Here is a 23,890-nt window from a genome sequence, read left to right as displayed (position 1 = left end):
TCCTGRTGGGATCTCTAGAGCAAGACACAGATTCATTAGGGTAGCCACCTAACTGGATGTGGTGGAATGTGACAATAATCCTCCCCTGGGACGGTGGGCAGGGCCTGGCACAGGGTGCCCAGAGAAGCTGTGGCTGCCCCTGGATCCCTGGCAGTGCCCAAGGCCAGGCTGGACATTGGGGCTGGGAGCAGCCTGGGACAGTGGGAGGTGTCCCTGCCCATGGCAGGGAGTGGAACAAGATGAGTTTTAGGATTCCTTCCCACCCAAACCATTCCATGATTCTGTGATTTGGGGGGGTGTGTTCATGACATGGAAAGGAAGAGGAAAAACCATATCAAGTTTTTATTGTTCAGGTGTTTTAAATGYGGATCATACCTGAGATGTGAAATCTTTTGTCATTACATCCTCCCCTGCTTACCGAGTTCCTCTGAGTAAGGGATAAGCAAACAGCTCCGCTTTTGATCCTTTGTGAGTGTAACTTTCCTATCAGTTGTAGRTCATACCTGCATCACATTTAAGGGAATACTTGCCTTCAGCATGCTAAATATGCTGACCTTAAAAAAAAAAAYAACCCAACAAYAAACCCCCCRAGAGCCTACTYCTGGAATGRGAAATAAYTCTTCTTTTTGTCTTTTTAGATTGCAAGTTGGCCAGAGCAGGTCCTCCAGCCACAATAGTTCCCATTGACGAGGAGAGTCGCAACGGTGAGTGCCCACAGTTATTTATAGCACTAATTACTTATAAACAGTCTCTAAGTCCATTATTACAAACAGACGTTCTTAATTTTTCTCAAGTCAGTGGGAGGTACAGAGGACAAAGTTCTGGTCAGTCTTTGATTTTGTCATGTTTGGGCAAAGCTGAAATCTTACTCTGCAGCGTGACAGGAGTGTTAACAATATGGCTTTCTGAGTTTTCCTTCTGGCTGCTAGAAGGCTGTGCATTGGTTCCCTCTCAATTTAAGAACACGAGTTTATGAACACCCCTGAAATGGAGGAACTTGGTTGTCWTCATGGAAATTTTAAAAATGTATGTCCTTCCCCCCCCATTATTTTAATTCTCCTGTCAAATCACAGAGTTCTCAGATTTTTGGTCTGTGGTCTGAGCATTGCATTTATGCAGAGTACTGTGATGGGATGAGTGCTCTGTTACAAAACCCTGTTGCAATCAGCTTACCCCTGATAATAAGTTATTACTCTTTTGTTCTTTTTATTTTGTGGGTTGAATTTTTTTAACCATGCAGGYTGGGTGTGGTTTTGTGCTGTGTGCRGTTGTGGTTTATCAGATAATGGTGAACAAAACCAGATCATGCTGTTGATGTCTCTCTGCTGTTATCCCTGGGGCAATTCCTTGTTGGAGTTGCTCAAGGTCAGATAGATAGAAGTATTTACAAAAACCTCCAATGAARTAGTTTTTAATACACCTGTGTGCTGAAAATATCTGCTACTGGGGWGGCTGTTAAAACCAGGCTCTTTTCCTCCTCCTCCTGGGGTGGTTTTTCCGGCACTSAGGAGTGTCCAGAGGAGGACTATGRTGATGGATGKGCTCTTGGAAWTGGATGTGTTGGTTCTGGGCAAGCCACTGTTGTATCCTGATGTGTTCCATTAGTGGRATGCTCAGTTTTGGTGGAATGACCCCCTCAGCTGGAATGGTTTGGCTGCCAGAGCTCGTGTCTCGTAGCCTTTTGTCATCTCTATTCATTAGACATAGAACTGTACTAAAAGCAGGGGATTGGAAATAAATCCAAACCAACTTTGGCATCAAAAAAATCTTTGTGAAAACCTTCTGAAAGAGAGGTTGTGGACTTCYCATCCCTGCAAGTGTCCAAGGCTGAGCTCRACAGGGCTTGGAGCAAGCTGGGATAGTGWGARGTGTCCCTGCCCTTGGYAAAGGAGTTGGAATGAGATGAGCTTTGAGRTCYCTTCCAACCCAMCCCAGGCTGGGATGTAAAAGTTAATAAGGARTGTACGGTATTCCACAACATTTCCGGTGACCAGACTTTATACTGGGATTGCCAAGAAATGCAGAAATAAAAATCTATCTAATTTCTCACTAATCTATACAAACATGTCTCTAGCTCACTTAAAGTGTGAAATCTAATCCTTATTTTAGTTTCTTGCACTGCAACATAACTTCCAAAAGTCTGTTCATGTTGGAGTTGCTTTTCTAAGKCTTTGGGATGAACAGCTCAAACCAATGGCTGGGACATTTCATTTCATTCCATCCAGGGCCTGTGTTTGTTGAGTTCTGGCAAACAGAATAAACACAAAATCCTCCTCTTTCAAAGTAGATATTGAGTTCTGTTGTGCCATGGCACATTGAGCTCAATCATTCCTAATTCATAGGAAGTCAGAGACCAGCAAATCTCAGGGAATAAAAACATTTTCCCAAATAACTGTTGCTTGTTTTCACAGTCAGGCACACAGGCACCGTGCCTGACCTTTAAAGATCTTCTTGAGAGATCAGCAGAGATGTTAGCATTTGTCAGCTTCCCACCATGGGATGAATATCTCTTTAAATCAAGTAATTTAGGTACAATAGTAAATTACAYTGTAATTGTGCTCATGTGCCATCCTAGAAGGAATGAATTTGACCTTTCTTAAGGCATAAATGAATTCTTTTATTACTTTCCTGTTGTTGAACTGAATTGGGTGATACTATTTCAGATCATATTTAACTGCAAAACTGAATTATTCTGGATGATTTTTATAGGAAGAGAGTAATTTTCGCCCATAGATTTATTTTTATTGAATTAACTGGATTTGAGACTTGGTTTTAACTTGTTTCAAAGACTCAACGAGATTTATTCCTAGTTCAGACTTTCTCATTGCCACTGTACCCCAYGTTTTTGGAGGCCTCCATGTGGAGCCATCCATGCTTTTTCCCTTCAAAGGAGCATCCTGAARTTCTCAAGGGATTTGAATCTTTGGGTAGGGTTTTTAATGGAAAGTAGACTTCTACAAGGCAAGAGTTAAAGATTTATAGATTAAATTAGAATTGGGAGGAGAAAGCAGAGGTTAGGATAGAGGAAATAAGCAGATCAAAGTGAATCCCACTAATGTGAGGAAAAATAGGAACTGSTGTCTTGGTGCTTCATCCATAACAAAAGAATTCCATAGTTAGGAATGCTTTGTGTTCTTTCCCATCCTAGAAAAATCAGGAAAGGTTGGTGTGGTTTGATTTTATTTTGGTGGGGKKTTTTYYCCCCACTTTCCCTTACAGTGGTGTGAGTGCTCTGATAAACAATGCGAGTGAATCCCAAAATCTCCTGCTCTCTTCCCTCCACACCCRAATCTCCATGTTCCTTGGGGATGGCTGACACAGGGAAGTGTAGTGTTCATGGCTCTAGGTGAGTCAGGTGTTATTTTCCATCTGTTCATCTTCCTGCTCTCTCGGCAGCAGCCTTTTGTCAGCCTGACTTCCTGGGGAGGCAGAATTTGTGTGATTGTGCTACAATCTCCATCCATAACCCCCTGTGAGGTGGGATTCTTGGGAAATAGGGCACAAGAATGCAGGAAACAAAGCTGATGGGGTTTTCTCCCCTAATTCTGTTGGACCAATTTATTTTCAMTTGAATTATCTGTAATGCTGGAAGAATGGACCTGATTGCTGAGGCACATGGACAATTTCTGTGCTATTCCAAACTGGTTTAACGTGGTTTTCRGGGACAATCGACAGGGATTGAAGAAAATTACCCCAGAGACACAAAATCTGTAGCCTCCCTGCTGAGGGCTGGGAGTAATACCCCTGAACTGTCATTACTTAATTAAATGATCATTGGGGTGGGCTGGATTTGAACTAATTMGCCCTAAAGGAGGGAGGCTCCTGCTCTCCAAGGCATTTTAGATAAGGGGAAAAAGTTGTTCAGTAAAATAAACTTGGAAAGTTGCTGTGGCTCTGCACAGATGGATCAAGAAGGGCATTCCTTAAGAGCTGTGGCTTGATGCTCATTTCCTCCTTTTCCCTCATGTTTCAGGAAGAAGGAAGAATTAGTGTCTTGAAGGTTCTTTGGCCTTGGAAGGCTTTTCCCACCTAAATGATTCCATGATATTCTTGCATTGCCTTCATGAGCATCTCAATCTTTAATTTTACAAAACAAAATATTTTCACCTATTGCTTCCCATCATTCAAAAAACAGCTTTATGAAAGAAAAGTCTTCYTTGTTTTACCATTTCAAGGGATTCTGAGAACAGCATTTCCCAGGTTTGCAGTGTATGTGTAGGAAACAGAAAGACACCGAACTGTGATTTTGTGTTAGTTTTTCTTAATTTTCCTGTAGCGGTACTTTGAGGAGTCTTGGCATTTTGCTTTTACTTGGTGCACTATTTCTTGTAGTGTTTTTATAATGGAAAAAAAATTTAAATTACTGGTTTATATGTTACTATCATTCCAGTTTCCAGGGACAGAGTGAAATTCCAGAATTTCACTGGAAAGAATGTTTCCAGAGAAACATTCCAGAAATGTTTCCAGGGAGCGAGTGTTTCAGTTGATTTCTGACCTAGCTCATGTCATTGTCTTACTGCCTCTCTGCCCACCCATAGATTTTCCCCACATCTTTAGACAATCTCAAAGCTCCTTAAAGTGTTTATGAGTGTTTTTGGCCTACTTCTGACCATCCTTTTCAAATTAATCTTCCCCAGTCTGGGATCTGGTTTGTCTGGCAATGGAGGTGTGGTGTGGTGTGTATCTATTGGTTAAGGTGTTGAAGCCAATAATCAATAAATTCTGAATTAAGACTGGGCCAAGGGCAAAACCTGGCCATTCCCAGTCTTTTGAACTAAGTCTGGCCCTTCCAGCTCCAGGGTCACTTGAGGTGGATGATGTGAATTTAGCCACAAGTGCCAGCACTGGATGGGCTTTAGGGTCTYTCCCATCCCAAACTCTGTGGTGCTGTGAGAAGTTCCAGTTCTGGGTTGTCCAAAGCATTCCTGTGCCGTTTGGAGTGTCCTGATTGGACTTGGAGAAGAAAGTTCAGTTGGGCCACAGGAATCCACTGAGGRCAATAAACATTCCAGGAAAGTTTCTGCAATGGGATTTAGTGCTGCTGCCCCCCCTGGCTGGGGATGGGGACCCTGTGTAGGGTCCAAGTGCCATGGAACCCAGAGACCCTCAGCTGAAGTTGACTTGGTATCTTTTTCTAAATGCTCTGGTCCAAGAACTGTTCTCAAATTCCTCTATAATTTGCTCAGCTAATAAATGTCTTCAGTGAGATGAAATCTGGAAAAAAAAATAAATTATAACTTCTATTTTTGGTGGGGTTTTCCCATTTTTCATGTCAGCAGCTGGCTCATAGGTATTGCTCCTCCACTCTGCCTACAGGTGCTTCAATCAAAATGTGCATGTGGAAGTATCACTTCTTCCCTGGCAATTTGATTTAGTTTATAAATTCATGAGGATCGAAAAAGAGGGTGAAATTTATGGAAATTATTTTTGTTTCATTCCAGCCTGTTTGTTCATTGCTGTTCCACAATRATATGTCCTCTGGATTTGGGTATTAAGGATTTCATTGGGAAGTAATGAATCAATTTGGTGTCTAATGCTGGTTTGATGCCATGGACTTAAATTCTCATGTTTTTAGTGTAGGACAAATGTGTAAAGATTGAGGAAGCTGTAGAATGAATCAKCTTATTATTCTATTTCTATTTATCAGCAGTGGSCAGGACTTACRCAGAGCTTTTGTTAAAGATCTCTGCAGTTCTCTTCTTTCAGGTTTTATTTTTTAAATTATGTCCTTAAAAAAAAATTAATACAAATTTTCAAAAAGCAGGAGATAATTTKGGGYGGTAGTGGTAAAGTCATCCTTTTAGAAACTGATTAATTCTTAAGGGTAGAAAATAGAGTTAGGGATAGAGTTACGGATAAAGATGGAAATATTTACTTATTTTTGTGCTGTCAGCTTCTAGAAAAATATCCTAACCTGGTGTTGATGCTCTTGGGAGAGGTGAAACAGAGATCCTTGAATTACCTTCAGGGATGAGAAAAAGAAGATGATGTTTGAATGACAATAATTAGGAATTTAACTGCATTTTGGGGTAAGGATAATTGCTGTGCATCACAGTCCTGTTCTGTAATGACAAGGCCTTTTCACAATGTGTTTGGGATTTCCTTTTTTACTGGAAATTCTTCTCAGAATGACAGGAACTTTTCTGAACAGCTCATCTGTGACAGTTTGAGTATTCAGAATAAATTATTTAAATTACAGTACRTGCTCCATTCCTATTCCCAGGGCGTCTATTTACCTTTGCTAATAAAGAACTGCAGAYTTCCCCTAATCATATCCTCCATATAATTTTGCAACATCAAATGTTGTTTTAGTGGCAATGCTCTTTGCTTGTCTCAGTAAAGCAGGGCAAGAATTGGAGGATGTGATACATTTTAAGGCGGCTGAAAATCTGTTCTGCTCTGTGCAATAAGAGGTGATGGTTGAGACTGGTGCTCCTGTAGTAAATGCTAGAATTGTGATTCTAAGTGTTTAGGTTTAGGTTTGATTTTGGAGTGCTAGGGCCTGCCCAGCCTCCCAGGGAACAATTCCTTCCCAATATCCCATATGAAAGGTTGGAGGCACATCAGTTCTTTTCCAAGTCCAGTTAACACCAGGAGACACGTTCAGTAGTGTGATGGGACCCTGAACTGGTGTCTTTCTTGTCTCTTCTGTGTTTAGAGAATTCCCCACCTTACCTTGTTGTGAAGTGTTTGATTAACATGGAGGAAAGTGCAAAAAAAAATGACAGCTCAGGGTACCAAGGAGCTGTGGAAGTGCTGGAACAGGGGAAAAAATGGAAGAAAAATGGATTTTTAAATGATCGTGTCCCAGTTTCCTTTAATTACATTAATTTTATTTTGATCTTGAGATGATGGATAACTGTTTTGTAATTCAGGGGAAATATTTTTCCCTCATATTCCCTGTGTCTTTAAGTAGACTGCTCCAAAACAACAGACTGTGTTGCTTTATTTCAAGTTTGAGGCTCTAAGAAGAATCTCAGTTAAGTTATTGCTTGTTTAGAACAGCAAAGTGCTTGAAACAGTGAAATAATTCAATAAATGATGGATTTCAAAGCCCTGCTTGGCTCAAACATAAATTACATTTGTTGGTTTATTTTGTTACACAATCTCATGAGCATGCTCCTTGTATCCTTTTAGATTTTCAAAGTCATGCTAATCAAGCCAAATGTTCTACTCGGTGGCTCTGAGAGCTTTTTCTCCTTTATTCAACAGTCATTTTTCATCATTACTCTGCTATTCTACGTTTTTATCCTATCGACACCATTGTTTAGGAACACAGGGCTTGATTAAAATAAATCATTAAGTCTGGACCTTCTGGCTCTCTCTAAGGTATACCATTAGCACAATCCTAGGATAATTTTCTGCTGCTGATAAGCCCATTTTTTTCTGGAGATGTTTGGGGAAATTATGGTCTGGAGGGGCAAGAATCTGAGGGGGTTTAACCAGGCCAGGTGCTGGTGCTGCCCCTGTGTTGGGGCAATCCCTGGGATGGATCCAGGCTGGGGATGAGCAGCCCTGGGAGAAGGAGCTGGGGGTGCTGTGGGTGGGAGCTCAGACCCAGAACCCCCCGTGCCCTGGGCTGAGCCCCAGCGTGGGCAGCAGGGGAGGGGGGTTCTGTCCCTGTGCTCAGGTGAGACCCCACTGCAGAGCTGCCCCTGGGGCCAGCACAGGAGGGACCTGGAGCTGCTGGAGAGAGCCCAGAGGAGGCTCCAGGATGGTCAGAGGGATGGAGCAGCTCTGCTGGGAGGGAAGGCTGGGAGAGCTGGGATTGTTCAGCCTGGAGAGGAGAAGCTCTGGGGTGACCTCACTGTGGCCTTGCAGGACATGAAGGAGCCACGAGAAACACAGAGAGGGACTGGGGACAAGGGATGGAGGGACAGGACACAGGGAATGGCTTCCCACTGCCAGAGGGCAGGGACAGATGGGATATTGGGAAGGAATTGTTCCCTGGGAGGGTGGGCAGGCCCTGGCACAGGGTGCCCAGAGAAGCTGTGGCTGCCCCTGGATCCCTGGCAGTGCCCAAGGCCAGGCTGGACATTGGGGCTGGGAGCAGTCTGGGACAAGGGGAGGTAGAACTACATCATCTTTAAGTTCCTTTCCAGCCCCAACCATTCGATGATTTTATGCGTTTTTTACCAAGCATTTGCTTAAATATGCATTAATTCTTTTCAGAAAAATAATTATACATTGCTGCTACCAAGCATAAAGTTTTATTTCTCAGGATGGTTTACGAGCCCATGAAAAACCTGGCACATGTTGCTGCTGGAATGCACTGCTGAGCATTCGTGTTGGGCCTATTATTTTGTCACTGTCACAACAGGGTGAAGTTTAAACGAGCAGCTCTGTGACAAATTACCTTCCACGCAAGGAATTAATAGTTTGTGAAAAGGGCATGCCTGAGGGAAGCAGCAGCAGGGAGAACCACCTCACTTCCCAAGTGTGTCTGTGTGTTTTGGTAGTTTTTGTATGTTCTCTTTTTTTTTCCTTTTTCTTTGGTTACTGATCCTGTTTCCCCTCCCATGCAGTTCCACCCCCTCTGCTTTATGCATCCAAACTTTTCCTGTGGTTCTTCCCAGCACACAAAGGGCTGGGGGGAGAGCATGCAGTGCTGGCCTGAGATGTGGCCCGTGGGCTGTTTCTTCCCCTCCCTGAGGTTTCTGCTGGATAATCCTCGAGTCTGATGACAAAAAGAAAACTCTGGGGAGACCTTGTGGCTCTGCACAACTCCCTGACAGGAGGGGACAGCCGGGGGGGTCGGGCTCTGCTCCAGGGAACAGGGACAGGACAAGGGGAAACGGCCTCAGGCTGGGCCAGGGGAGGCTCAGGGTGGATTTAGGGAAAATTCCTTCACTGGAAGGACTGTCCAGCCTTGACACACCTGCCCAGGGCAGCTGTAAATCCTCCCGTTCCTCGAGGGATTTCACAGCAAGGTGGATGTGACACTTGGGGTCCGGGGTCAGTGGTGGCTGTAGCAGTGCTGAGTAAACAGTTGTACTCGGTGGACTCAGAGCTCCCTTCCAACATTAATGCTCTGGGATTTTCACCTGCTTACTCACTCTATTAATGCCTTTGTGTCTCATTCCTTTTACAAACCAAAATCATGCTGGGTCTCTTTAGGCATTCTCTTGGGATTGATGGTCTCTTTCTTCAATTCGTTGTTCAGTGTCCTCATTTCTTTCTAAGTTTTGTGGCCTGTGAGTTGCTCTTCCTGTCTGTTTATCAAAGGTCACTTTTTATCTGTTTCACTTTGTAGAATTACCTCTGCTTGCCCCACAAACCAGAGACCCTGGGGAATTCACTTCTGCCTTTGTCTGGGTTTTTTGGGAGGCTCCTCAGCCCTGGAAGTGTCCAAGGCCAGGTTGGATGGGCCTTGGAGCAACTTGGGATAGTGGAAGGGGGTGGATCAAGACAGGGGTCCTTTCCAACCCAAACCTTTCCAGGATATGGTTGTTGTATCAGAAAAAGGGCCATATCTCCACTTCCAGATCCTTCAGCTACTAAGCTGAGGCAAAATTAGAATCTTCTGTCTTTTAAGATTAGAATTAAGCATTTTTTTTTTTATTTTTTTTTTTTGTAAATTAGATCTCATCAGAGGGTAAGAAGTTTTCCGAAGAATTAAGGAAATAGGGTGACCAAATGGTTGATGTTTATGGTGTAATACTCGACACACTCCTATTTTGCCCCTTGGGTTTTTGTGGGAAGGAAGGGGTTTGGGTTTTTGTTTGCCTTTCTGAATTGGGTAAGTGAAAGCCCATTTGTTGTTACGTATTCACTAAAGGAACTTTCTAGTGTTTATTTTTTCCCCTTGACATTTTCAGAGCATGCATGCAGCCAGCAGTCCCAGTGGGATCTCACACCCTAGCAGGCTGTCAGTGTCCATGTCTCCAACGGGAAGAGTCCTTGGAGCCATTGGCTCTGTCCTTATTTTCCCTTGGCCACAAAGGATTGCACTTAGCAGTTAATTTCTCCCACTTTTCTTGCAAAAGCAAGTTTTTCTGGCCAGAAAAACTTTGTGGCTCCCCTGACGTGCAGCTGTGTTCCACTGGGTTTTCCAGCCTGGGAATGCCAGGATCTGCATTTTCCTCTAAGCTGTGTGTGCAGCGGGACAGGGGAATTGTTTGCCCGGGAACCACAGGCTGCACTATCCTCATGTGCCTGCTCCAGGGGCTCGGATGGCATTTCTCTGCCATGAGGTGCTGAGGGACTTCCCTGGGTAATTAAAACCCTTTCCAATCCCATCAGTATCAACTCATCATCTTTTAACAGGTTACATTTACAAAGCGATCATATGGGGTTTGTTTCGTGCTTTTGTTTAGCATTACTGGTCCTGCTGAAGCTCCTCCAGGCACTTAAATAATCTCAGCAGTGAGAAAACATTTCTCCTGAAGGTGTGTTATCACCCTGGGTGTTCATTCCTTCCACCTCTCCCACGGGGTGCTCTGGTTTTTACGGAGCTCTGGCTGAGAGGAGCTGAAAGGGAAGGATGTGCTCCTTTTCTTTGGAAGTGTAACTTGAGGATGGGCCTGAGGGGTGATGCTGTGTCTATTAGGGAAAAAAAAAAAAAAAAAAAAAAAAAAAGGAAGGGAAAAAAAGAAAAAATCTCAGTAACAGGAGAGTGAAATGTATTTCACTTATGTATTCACTTATTTCCATAAGAAGAATTCCTAGAATCATGGAAGTCAGAGAATCATTAAGATGGGGAAATGCCTCCTTGTTTAATTACACAGGAACTGTTGTCACAGAGCTCTCAGGTTATCAAGATGTTATTTTCTCCCCTTGAAATGTCATATGATACCAGTTCTAACAGCTTCCTGCTATTCCAGTTATTCTATTAGCAACATCTCAGGCAAACCACGGGTTTTGATCTGTGAAACTGTGCAAAAGGCACCTGAAAAGCACTTTCCTTTGCCCAGGCTGTGCCCCTGGAGCACGGGCTGTGTTTGGCTCCCTGGGCACCGGGGCTGGCTGGATATTGAATGTTCAAGATCTGGCAGTGCTGTTTCTTGCCTGTTGTGAAGCTCTCTCATGCATTATTTATCAACCAGCAGGTGAAGACTTCAACCTTTTTATAATAATTGATAGTGGTTAGAATACAGGATTACAAACAGCTCCCGAGCACGAGTAAACGTCAGCACAGGAGCTGGGTTGGCAAGACGTGGTTTTCATCATTAATTCAAAATATATGAGCTCTGTTGAGCCACACTGTTGAGCCTCCAGGGTCAGCCTGGAAGGGTAGAGGAGCAAAAGGTGATAAAATTGTGTAGAAATAGCTTTGCATGGGGTTCTTGTGTTGCACAGTCCTTGATCAAACTCCAGTGTGGGGTGACAGGATTCAAGACATGTTCTGCGGGCTCACAGCCTGTTCAGGGTGACTGCTGTGCTTCCCTGAAATGCAGAAACCTCAGGGAACAGTTCCCTCCAACACCTGGGGGATTTCAGTTGTTTTTACTTGGGGTACAGTTAGAACCATCCCTACAATTCGGATTGTCCCATATAAACCAACTTCTCTGGGCACTTCCTTTGCCTGTGCCCAGTTTGTCCCAAGTCCTTGGCAGGGCTGATGCCTGCTTGGAGTTGAGGTGTCAAAAAAAGGTAGTTGGAAGTTGTTACTCCCAATTTAGTAAGGCTAAGCCCAGCTTGAGTTAGTAAATTTTACCGACTGGCTTATAACCAGAGGAGGAATTGGGTGGTTGGGAAGTGTGAAATTTAGGATTTTTGCCTTTTTGTATCAACTGTATTGAAAAAAAGAGAGGAGACAGAGGCAAAAAAATAAAAAACAAATCCACGAGCTGTTAATTCAGTTTGATAGAGCTGAAGCAGCTCTATATTGATGGCTCATTATTTTTAAATTGACTAAGGGTTTCCTTTCATTAATCCTTTATTCTGCAGACAGATGGGAAACAGTGGCTGCTTTTTTTCAAGGGCAATTTCACCCAACTGACAGCACATTGGAGCTTTAGGTTGGGTTTTTTTTTTACTGTTGAAATGTTACATGGCATAGATTTTTAAAAAACAGCAAAAGGGAAGATTCTTTAATTAAAATGTGCTGCCTTGGTTTTGTTTTATTGTTTTTATAATTAGTGGCATGATCTCTGTTAATTTTCAGCTCTCTGAAAATATGCCTGGTGGGTGTCAGATGTCTCTGCTGGATTAGTGAACATTAAAATACATTAAAACCACACATTTGCTCTCCCTTCAGTGCTGATTTGCACCATCCTTCCAAATTCAGCAGACAGGCAGAGCCCTGAACATTTTGATATTATTTTTATTAGCTCTAATTACCCTTTAAGCATAACGAGTATTGTGGCATCCATGGAGTAGCTCTGTGTATTTTGAGTTTTAGATGTCAGGCTAATTTTGGATGGTGAGTGCTGTCTGAGAGGTTGAACTCAAAAATAGAGAAGGAAGACAAAGCTGGGAGTTGAGCAAAGCCTCTCACCCTGGTCTGCCTCATCCCATCAAAGCTATTGGGGAATTAGGGAATCAGAACATACTCCCAGCTCCAGCCAAAATCCAAACCTTGCTGTTAGCTGCATGAAGGGATGAAGCTGAGAAGTGCAAAATGGGAAAGTGCTGAATAAATGATCACATTGCTGTAACCTCACAGTGTTTATTTTCCCAGTCATCACCATCATAATTAATGAACAATCCCATCCCATTTGGATACAGTATTTGGAAAGTTAAATGTCACACTTGTAAGGGAATATGTTTGATTTCTACAGGAAGGATCCCACTTTTAAAAGAAAATATTCCCTTTCTGATAGGAAACTCTCCTTCCTTCTTCCCATGGTGGGAATCCAGGCTTGCTGGGCTGCTGTTCTTCACAGTGGAAGTTTTTACCCTGGGGCCTTAAGACAGCACAAATCTGGGCATCTTGTCCCTCACTCTCTGTTTGATGAGACAGAAAAAGGGAGCTTTGGAGTGTTTCTGATGAAATCAGAAGTTCTGGGATAAGGTCATGGGGCTGGACCCCTCTCCAAGGACTGGGATTAATCTGACTTTGTGAATTACAGCCCACAGGACCACCCAGGACTGCTCTCTAATGCCAGGCACCCTTGTTATCCCCATGGTTTCACCCCTCCAGCCCCTGCCAGAGGTCCTGGACAATGCCCCATCTCCAGCAGGGTTTACAGGGATGCCACGGAGCTGGAGGAAAACTGGGCCTGGCGTGAGCCCCTGTATTTGCCCTGAGTGTGCTCAAAGCCTGCAGCTCTTCTTGTTTCAAAGGAAGGAGGGGCTCTGCAGCACCTTGGTGATGGCCTGACCCTTCCCAGCCAGGACACTGCACTTCCAAAGCATTCCCAGACCTAGATCTCTGTGTTTACATGTGGCTGATGCAGGGATTTCCTCCTGGTTGCATTGAGACCTCAGCTCGCTCGCTCTTAATCCATTTAATGTTCATCCAGTCAATTTTCATAGTTTCATAATCAGTTTATGTGATAGGAGGCCATGGATATTTAAACCTGGGAAGCTGCATTCCCTCTGCTCTCCAGATTTGTTATGTCATTACAAATATCCCATTTAATGCACTTTTCCCCCATTCTCCCATGTTAATAGGTGTATTATTCTCCTGTAGCATGCAGTTGGTCTCCCATGTCTGTCGGCATTGTTTTTCCTGGGATCAGCCTCCAGTTGATGTGTGTATTTACTGGGATTAAGGAGTGGCAGTGTTTGCTTTCCCTGTTTCAGGACTGTTGCCAAGGGATCTGAGCACTCTTGGCTCTTCCAAGAGACATCCATGTGCTGGGACCAGAGGCACACAACTGTCAATACTGCTTTGCAGTGTCAAAAACCAGGGTTTCAGCAGCAGCTTGTGGTTTAAATCATCTTTTCCTGCTGGAAAATTGGTGTGGTTTTAATCAGTGCTTCTGACCTTTCTGTCCTTTGGACAGAGATGCTCAGTTACACCGTTTTGGGTTTCTGTGAAATGTAACAGTGGAGAATCTTAAAGCTGCTTCCGAGGACTTGAATTGGTCAGACACAGGTTTATCCTCAGGTCTTTTGTTTCTCTGGTATTATCAACTTTCTCTCACACATACATTTGTGAGACCCCATCTGCCCCAGCCCTGGGCCAGCACAGGAGGGACCTGGAGCTGCTGGAGAGAGCCCAGAGGAGGCTCCAGGATGGGCAGAGGGATGGAGCAGCTCTGCTGGGAGGGAAGGCTGGGAGAGCTGGGATTGTTCAGCCTGGAGAGGAGAAGCTCTGGGGTGACCTCACTGTGGCCTTCCAGGACATGAAAGACTGACAAGAAACATGGAAAGAGACTCTTTCTAAGAGTCTGGAGTGCCAGGGCAAGGGGGAATGGCCAGAGGGCAGGGACAGATGGGATATTGGGAAGGAATTGTTCCCTGGGAGGGTGGGCAGGCCCTGGCACAGGGTGCCCAGAGAAGCTGTGGCTGCCCCTGGATCCCTGGCAGTGCCCAAGGCCAGGCTGGAGCAGCCTGGGACAGTGGGAGGAGTCCCTGCCCACGGCTGAGGTGGCACTGGATGAACATTAAGGTCCCTTCCAACCCAAAGCCATGACTCCATGATATCTCTTAGTGTTCAATGGCTTCTGTTTTCTGGAATGTTTTCTTTGCCTGATCAAATTGTTTTGTTTTGGGTTGTTTTTTTTTTTTTTTTTTTTTTTTTTTTTTTTTTTTTTTTTTTTTTTTTTTTTTTTTTTTGGTTAATTTCTCCCTTGAGGGTTATGTGTCTGTGTAACCTTACAATAAATGGAAATTATGTTATGTTTCTTTTTATAAGAGCAACTTAAATAGCACTTTATTACACTTTTTTTTGTGAAGAATATCATGACTCAGCCTTCGTAGTTGTCATCATTCTCCTGTGGTAAGGCCTTGCTTCATCTCATTTCTCCACAGAAATCACTAATTGCAGCCAATAATTTACAGTGGTGTTACAGCTGATGGGCAAGAGGAACCAAACAGCTCCAGGGTCTGATCCAGGGGCTGTCTGCCAGGGTATCCTGGCCAGGAGTGGGCAAATCCAGAGGATGCAGGCAGGACAGTCAGTGGGTGTGATGGATGGAGCTGCAAACAGTGGCACAGAATGTATATAATGTGAAAATGAGGTGTGGGATTGGGTTATTTTCCTTAATGGTTTCCACTGGGCTTCTTGTGTGGTTGTTTTGGGTTTTTTAATGTATATTTTAAATGCTGGACTGGTGTTTTCCTAGAAGCTGATTGCAATTCCCAGGTCCTGTGCCTGAGTGGGAATGGCTTTCTTGGAGCCCAGCACATTTTCATGAAGGTCAAGTTGCCCATCCCAGGGCATGTCTGTATTTTATGTGCTGATCCTGCAGAAGACTTTTCCCCCTTTCTTCCCATTAGCTGGAAGTGCCATCCCTGCTTGGCACTGCAGCAGTCAGAGTGACAGAGTTTTGGGGCTCTGTCTGTGACAGAGATTTGGGGGTCTTTGAAAGGCAGTGGAGGGTTTTCCTCTCACTGAGCAGAGGAATCTCCCAATCACTTTCTGGTGCTTTAACATTTTTGTGATCCCAGTGCTAATCAGCCTCTTTAGAAGTCTTCCAGAGAGTTTCTTTTCAGCAGCCTGATTTGGGTTAGCAAGCCCTCAGTTGTGGTCAGTTAGTAACAACTGAATATCTAAAGGAGAAAAAAGACGAAAAAGGAAAAGAAAAAAAAAATTGTAGCACAGTTGATGTTAAAATAATAATCATGATGGGAGAAACAGTCAAAAAAGAGAACTTGGATTTGAATTTGGAGGGAGAGCTTGAATACAGAACAGGGCATTTTGCAGCTGAAATCGAGCTGTGTCTGGAACTCAAAGTTGACAGGTCATTAGGAAGTTATTCAGCAGTAGAAAGTTATTGGTGTTCCAGCCTTCCAGTCCCTGCTGTGCTAAGTGGCTCTTTCTGCCCTCTCTGAACAACTCCTCTTCCTTTCTCATTTCTCTCTACTTGAAGGCCGAGAGACCTTTGGTGTTGTCTCATGCTTGCAAGGACAAATTCCCAGCTGTTTGAAATACAGTTCACTTTCTCCCCATTAATCTAAATCAATCAATTATCCTAACTTCCTTTATGAGAAATATTCATGCCTACTCAGAGCAGAATCAGTTAAAATTGATTGCATCTTAATTGGATCCAGCATGAAATATTTTGTTTCCTCCTGGTGGGAGTATGGAGGAAATCGTTGTTTGTGGCAGTTTTTAAATACTGTTTCAGGTGGAGAAGGACAATTCTGGAGCTGCTGCCTCTTCTTGGCTGAGCCCTGTTGGTAGAGAAATGGGCTGGTTTGGCACAGAGGATTTGGGTTTGAACCTCAAAATGCTGCCTTTGTGTGACCTACCCACCATCACCAGCAGAAAACTGGGAATTACTGCTTGGAAGCCATTTAGTCCAAGATTTGTCTGCTGGCAATGTTGTCCTGGTAAATTCTGTGGGACGTTGGGTGTGGGATGCACCAGGATGAGTGTTACCTGTGGGATCTTCAAAACTGCTGTTAATGAGCACCCCAAATCAATGAGGCTGCTGAGGAGGAAGTTATCCTGTTGTCTAAAGAGACATCTTGTTGCTCTCTAATTCCCTGAAATGAGGCTGGAGCCAGATGGGGTCAATCTCTTCCCTCAGGAAGAGGGATAGGATGAGAGGAAACAGCCTCAAGTTGTGCCACAGGAGGCTTAGATTGGGTATTAGGGAAATTTTTCACGTGGAAAGTGTGGTCACTTGGACCACAAAGCATTGGAATGGGCTGCCCAGGGAGGTGGTGGAGTCACCATCCTTAGAAGTGCTCAAAAAACACGTGGATGTGGCACTTGAGGACATGGGTCAGTGGTGACAGCAGTGGTGCTGGGTTGTCGGTTGGATTTGGGGATATTAAAGGTCTTTTCCAATCCTAAGGATTCTTCCTCTCTCAGCTCTGTAAAGTTTACACAAAAACTATTGGCCAGCTTGTTGTCATTTAAGATTAGATGGGGTTCCCATTAAAGTCTGTTCTCCCAAACAAGATGGGTAGGAAGCAGGAAACAATCTGCTTAGCAGTGCCTCCAAGGTTTTCATGGGTTTCATGTCTCCTTTTAATAGCTCCTGTTTCAGACAAATTTCACTCCAGTCAAAATGCCCCTTATGGTTAGAAGTATGGAGTGGACCAGAGGAATGCATGGTTTCCACAAAGGAGCAGTTTGAGGGAATTCATCTTGTGTGGAGGAAGCACAGGGCAGGTTTTTAACTCCCAGCAAAAACAAGGAAGAAGTGCCTTGGGATGTAGGATTTTATTCCAATTAGGGCAGCCAAGCCACCAGACCAAGACCAAATATGCAGATTTTTGTACTGATGCTTGAAATCTGAAAAACTACAGCGGCATGAGGAGATCCATGTGCTTTGGACAGCTGGAGTTGCTGTTGGAACAGATGCATCACAGACTTGCTGGAAGGCAGGGAACTGGTGGGATCTGTAGAGCAGCAGATAATGGGATGAGGTTAACACAGGTTGTTTATAGTGAGGCCCTAAAGGAAGAACAGACTCCTACATGGGAAAGAATCCCAAAATCCCAGACTGGTTTGGGTTGGACAGGATCTTAAAACCCATCCCATTCCACCCCCTGCCATGGGCAGGATCACTTCCCACTATCCCAGGCTGCTCCAAGCCCCATCCAGCCCAGCCCTGGACACTTCCAGGTATCCAGGGGCAAAGAAGACAGCCAGGCCACTGGCATCTCCAAGGGCAGCAGGGTTGTGTCTGAAAGGGAGAGGTTGAATCCTTGAGCCCTTCCTGCCAGCTGGCAGCCAAGGCTCGGTGTCCAACTCAGGTGGCAATTGTTGATATGGCATCTTTGATTTGACTGATTGTGGTTGTTTTATTTGATTGATTGTGGTGCCATGGCAGGAGCAGACACTCATCATCTGTGTGGTAATGAGTGGTGGGAAAAGCACCGGTTGTGGGGTGCCCTCATTGTGCCCTCCCAGTACCTGAAGGAGGTGACAAGAAACAGGGAGAGGGACCCTTTCCATGACCTGGAGTGGCAGGACAAGGGGGAATGGCTTCCCACTGCCAGAGGGCAGGGACAGATGGGATATTGGGAAGGAATTGTTCCCTGGGAGGGTGGGCAGGCCCTGGCACAGGGTGCCCAGAGAAGCTGTGGCTGCCCCTGGATCCCTGGCAGTGCCCAAGGCCAGGCTGGACAGGATTGGAACTTCTCTGTAAAGAGGGGAAGCTTTGAGGTGATTGGATGCTGATGGCTCTCTTAGAGCTGTTGAATACAGCACCAAAAAAAAAAAAAAAAAAACATCTGCAGCCTGCTTGGAAAGAGTTGGAGGAGGAAAAACGCTGGAAGGAATAGAGGGCAAAATCTACTCAGCTTGGAAAATTAAAAAGAAAAACCAATTAAAAAAAAAACAATGTTGAAGTTTGATGCTGCTGGGATGGATTTTAAAAATAATTTCATGAGAGAACTGCAAACTGTTAGAGGGTGCAAATTAACTGAAAAAAAAAATACATCAGTAGGAGCAGTTGTAGTGTTTGGAGGTATGTTTGGGAAATTTCTGCTGGGACTGAGCAGATTGTCACAGGAATTTTGTAGCAATAATAAGATAAAGCCAAGTAATCATGGGTGCCATAGCCAGGACTGATGATTACACCAGATAAATGTATAAATCCAGGATAATTGTGCCCCAGAACCACCTGCCAGTCACTTCCTTATGGTAAAATCCATGCTTCTGGCAAACTTCCTTCTTCCTTTCTGCCTGCCATGAAAAAGAACTGGTTGTTGGATCGAAACAACCACCCTGCTGTCTTTGGGGAGAGTGTGGGGAACTGCTTCAGCTGCTACTGCATTTATAGCTCTGAATAAACAATGAGCAGTTGGCTGTGAAATATATAAAATATCCAAGTTTCTACAGGATCTTTTACTTGACAAAAAGTGTGGAGTTGGAATCATTAGCTGAGCCTCTCTGGTGAAATAATGGAATTTGTGTTCGGGTTCGCTATTCTTTACCATCTGGGAGTTGAACAGTGGGTAAAATATCTGCATTTATGGGGCATTGGTGCATTCATTACAGGAGAGCAAAGGTGCTCTGCACATTTTACAGCTGCTTATTTCCAGGGATTTCCCTTCAGTGAGCTCCGGCCACGTTATTCTAGTTGGATTCCAACCCTGAGGTGATTCCTGTCAGCTCATATTTTGTATTTTCAGGATGAATACCTGTGTACTTGAGCAAAAATAAGGTTGTGGAAATTCAAGGCCAGGTTGGAAGGGGCATGGAGCACCCAGGATAGTGGAAGGTGTCCCCACCCGTGGCAGGGGATGTCACTGGATGGACTCTGAGATTCCTTCCAACCCAAACTCTTCTGGGATTAAAGTAAAATGTATTAATAATACTAATAATGAAAAGGGTAAAGTGAGAGAGGAAGAAACCCCAAGTCTCCCAGCAAGCCTGGTGGAATTCCCCTGGATTCCAGAACTGGCCACTCCAGCAGACTTACAAGTGCCATTGCCACCAAATCTCCCCCCTTTGCTGTGTCTTTCTTTTCATTATTTGTAAGAAATGACCTTGTAAGAAATGTAAGAAATGACCTGGCCTCGTTTGAGTGACTCAGCTCCAGCCTTGGTTGCAGGAGCACAGTTGCCATGGTATTTTTGTCAATTGATTATTTTAATTTACGTATTGGGGCTTTCCTTCCTTCAGTGGACTCTAGCAGAGGCCTCAGAGAATGTGATTGTCAGTGATATACTGTGTTTGACTGCCCTTCAGTCAAACCATGGAACTTTATTTCAGTAAATGTCCATTATTCTCTTTATTCCTGAATGTGATTTTTAGGTCAGGTCTAAGTTGAGATAGTCCTTCCAGCTTTGCAGAGCTGATGGAGAGCTTTTCTGTCCCACAGCTGCCTCTGGGAGCAGCTTGGTGCCAAATCCCCAAATGTCCATTAGGTCAAGAGCTTTTCATGGCACATTATGAGTGCTGCTCAACCACCAAGAAGTTTTCATTATTTGATATTTATTTGAATTTGGGTTTGAAGTGCTGCATCCAGCTCACTGAAAACTCTGCTCAGGAGTTTCTGGCCATTTCTTACCATGTCCCATCACTCTCTTTTCTGAAGATCAAGCTGACTGTGTCATTCTAAATGATGATGTCTTCCCAAGCTGGAGGCATGATTGCCTTCCATTACTAGGAAAACATTTGGGAGGGAACACACTGATTTATCCAGGAAAGAATGAAGCTTGTTCCTAGCTCCATTTGGGATATGACAAGTATCTGTCACCAGCAGCAGGGCTTGTGAATGCTTCAGCTTAAACCCATTTTTCATTTGCTGCTCCCACCATTCATTTGTTCTCTTGAGATGGTATTGCTGTAGTTAAGTCTTTGTTGAAGGCTCACAGCTGAATTGTTTGGGGCAGTGCAAAGATCAGTTTGCTGTGCTTCACTTCCTTTAAATCAGATTTCAGCAGGAAAAACTCTGAGGCTAATAGGGAAGTGTGGGTTGGGAATGCTGTAAGAACAGTGGTGACAGGAGAGGATGAGCTTGGAGAGCAGCAGAACATCAGCAGGAGCTGTCACCAAGAGGTCCAGGGCTGACAACCACAGTGGGAGCCCATAAAAAAGCCAGGAGCAGTCAGGGATCTGCTGGATACCCTGGAAAGCCCAGGCAGAGTCCTCAGCAGTTTTCCCCATCCAAACTCGTTCCTTCTGGCCACTCCCTCAAATTGAGCTGTTTTATTCCCCAAATTGCACAGATTCCCTGTGCCAGGGCTTGCCCACCGTCCCAGGGAACAATTCCTTCCCAATATCCCATCCATCCCTGCCCTGTGGCACTGGGAAGCCATTCCCTGTGTCCTGTCATTAGGGACCCTTGGAAAGAGTCCCTCTCAATCTTTCTTGTTGCCCCTTCAGGTCTTAGAAGGTCACAATGAGGTCACCCTGAGGGTGCCCTCCATCCCTCAGTCTGTGTCATTAATGAAGATGTTAATCACCACTACCACTCTGAGCCACTGGCCACTATTTTCGTCTCAGAAAAATGAATAGATTTCATTTTCTGAATTAGTTCCTTTTCTAGGTGTTTATTTTATGTGCTTGGGAGACCAGCGAGAGGGAAGGAGTGCAGTTTATTAAGAGCCAGTTTAATACACTGTACACCAGGGAAGTTTATGGAGAGAAACATTCTAGATTTATGATACTGTTTCTGCAGTAAAGCCATCACAGAGGTGCTCCATCAGCACATCTTTCCCAGCACAGAAACTGCTCTGGGTTGGTGCCAGCTCCTTCCCAGGGTTTCCTTTAGATTCCCCAGGTTTCCTGCATTTCCCAGGGCTAGGCTTGGGAGCTGTCACTACCCCCCCAAAAGAAAGCTGTAAACAACAACGTGAATTTATCAGGCTATTTAGAAATTTTAGTTCTTTTTGTGACACTATAACAGCATTTTAAAAGAAAATTATTAATAGACTTTTACAAGGCGAAGATGCAGCTCCTGTGGTATTAAATCTTCCAAGAAAATATTTCCTGTGTTATTTCCAATGTAAAGTTATACCTCTGCTCATCTAGAAAGATAAAACATTCGAGTTTATTCCATATCCAGCCTATTAAGCCCCACACATTTCAATAACACATTTTTGATGCTTCCTCATATGGGATGGAGAACTGGTAATAGATTAAAGAGGCGTTTTCAAAGAGTGAATTCTCTGAGCAGCCTCAAACTTTTATCTGGAAGAATCCAAAGATTAGGCTTGCAGATTTTCCAAAGGAAGCAGCTCCAGGGGACTCAAAGGCTCCTGGATACAAGTGGGAAATATCTCAAACAATGGGGGATGGAGGCTGGAGTTGCAAAAGGAGATGCTCCTTGGAGTGCCTCGCTTCTGAAATCTATTCACAAATCACATGGACAGGCTCTTCTGCCTGCCCTCTCTGACAGTAAATCAGAGCTCAGGATCCTCAGGCACCTTGCCAGGAGAAAAGGCAGGAGAAACAGAAATGTCACACGAATGTCACACACACACTGCTCCTCAGAGTGCAAAAGGGAGGGTGGTTCTCACTTCTGTGTGGTGAGAAACTGGGAAATGGGGAAGCAGCCATAAAAGGAAAATGGAAATGTCAGTGCATAACTAAAACTGCACAGGATTGTGGTGTGTGATTGGAATCAGGCTGAATATGAAAAAGCCAAACAGGGACCCACCTGATCCTTCTGGCTGAGCACTGCCAGCAGGGGCCAGTATAGGATATGGAGGGCAGAGTTAGAATCATGGGATACAATCCCAGAATGATTTGGGTGGAAGGGACCTTAAAGCCCATCCAGTGTTCCCCCTGCCATGGGCAGGGACACCTCAGCTTCTCTGGGCACCCTGTGCCAGGACCTCCCCACCTTCACAGGGAAGAAAACAATCCAGCCTTCACTTCACCTTAAACCTTCAATTCTGGTCCCATGGAGAAAATGGGGAAGATTCCAGCAGGTGTTGCCAGGTACTGACCTCAGACACCAGGGACTGAGTGATGAGACCTGGAAGCAATTTGAGTGACAAAGCCAAAGTTTCAGTTTTAGAATCCCAGAAATGTTTGGGCTGGGAGGGATTAAGATCATCCCAAGCCCCATGCCATTGGCAGGGAATTCCTGGTTTCACTGGATTGTTGTTAGCTGTGAGCCCCATGGACAGATCCGTGCTCGTCATTTAAGCAGCACCAGGGAATTCTCTGTGTCTCTGAAGTCATCTGGGGTGGGCTGTCCCATGAACATCCTTAGCCTCTGCTGAGGTCTGATTAGTGGGAGGTGCTGCTGCCCAAATTCAGGTGCACATGAGTCCATGTGCTGAAATCAATTATATGGATTTTATTGAACAGTGAATGTGAGGTAGAGAGAGAGAAAGGAATGGACAAGAGAGGAAAGAGAGACAGATCCAGAAGAAGATCATCACCATCCCTGAGTCCCAAAGTGTCCTCTTGGTCCTTCTTCACCCTGGGCTTCTCAGTGGTGGAGGTCCCAAGGTCAAAACTTTTCCTGATTTATACATTTTAGCAAACAAGGAATTAATGCTCATGGGTTTCACAGTTCTCTTATGCTTTTGGTTAAATGATTCCCTCTATTCTAATGCTAATTAGTGCCAGCTCAGAGTTACTTTTCTTTTGAGTTGGTGATTTCTGGGGTTGGTGGTCACGAATCTCCTTTGTCCCTGTTGGAATTCCCTTTGTCCCTGTTGGAATTCCTTTTGTCCCAGTTACAATTCTCCTTGTCTCAGTTGGAGCTGCTGCCTTCGCTTTCCTTGAGGCCCATAAATTTTGCCTTTTTTGTGTCATTTTCCCTCACCAGCTTTGTTAACCTCCCCTAAGCCTGAGAGAACACCTGGACAATTGTCCCACCTTGATCTTATCTCAAGTTCCTGCTGTGGGGTTATCTGCAGTCCCAGTTCCAGGTATCCACAGTGGGGATTTTTCTGGGGGTGAATTTCCCAGGATGTACTGACTGGATCTCACCTTCACCAGTCTGGAGTTAACTCCATCCTGTCACTCTCCTCTGTCCTTATCTCATGGATTTAACAGTTTTGAGGCAGGCAACTCTTCTGTTTAAGCCTTCAAGACCAGTGCTGGCACCCAAACCGAGGTGGTGGCACCTCCCAGGCTGTTCCCAGCTGTTATTTGGGCAAGGACCAATTTGCCAGGACCAAAAATGTCCCAGAAGTTGGGAAGTGGGGCATTTCTTCCTGTCTTTCCTCCCTTTTGCTATTGTCACAATAATTAGCCTTTCAGCAATTTGCTTGGCAAACAAACATGATGCTTCATTAGCATCTGAGATACTTGCTTTCATCCTTATTAGATACGAGGCACTTACAAAGCAACTTGCCATCTATTTTGGTTTTTCCTATGCAAACAGGGAACTTGTACAACAAAATAAAGGAGATGCAAATGATCTGTTGCTGAACTTGACAGGGTTTTTCATTTAATATCATTAGACTC

The 23,890-nt window shown here is 44.5% G+C and overlaps 1 protein-coding gene across 1 annotated transcript in view; it reads left to right on the top strand.

Moving 5' to 3' along the window:
• The window catches only part of PCDH15 (protocadherin related 15), a 456,551-nt gene that overhangs the window by 246,392 nt on the left and 186,269 nt on the right, over positions 1 to 23,890 (top strand). The window contains exon 5 of the mRNA XM_057373749.1: positions 639 to 704. Coding sequence (XP_057229732.1) covers positions 639 to 704 — 66 coding nt within the window. The remainder of the gene's footprint in view (positions 1 to 638; positions 705 to 23,890) is intronic.

The sequence above is a fragment of the Malurus melanocephalus genome, unplaced genomic scaffold (assembly GCF_030028575.1).
Source record: "Malurus melanocephalus ecotype Western Australia unplaced genomic scaffold, MMel_1.1 scaffold_207, whole genome shotgun sequence".
In the NCBI taxonomy this organism is placed as follows: Eukaryota; Metazoa; Chordata; class Aves; order Passeriformes; family Maluridae; genus Malurus; species Malurus melanocephalus.
The sequence above is the reverse complement of the archived record's forward strand: the minus strand, read 5'-3'. Positions and strand labels throughout refer to the sequence as shown.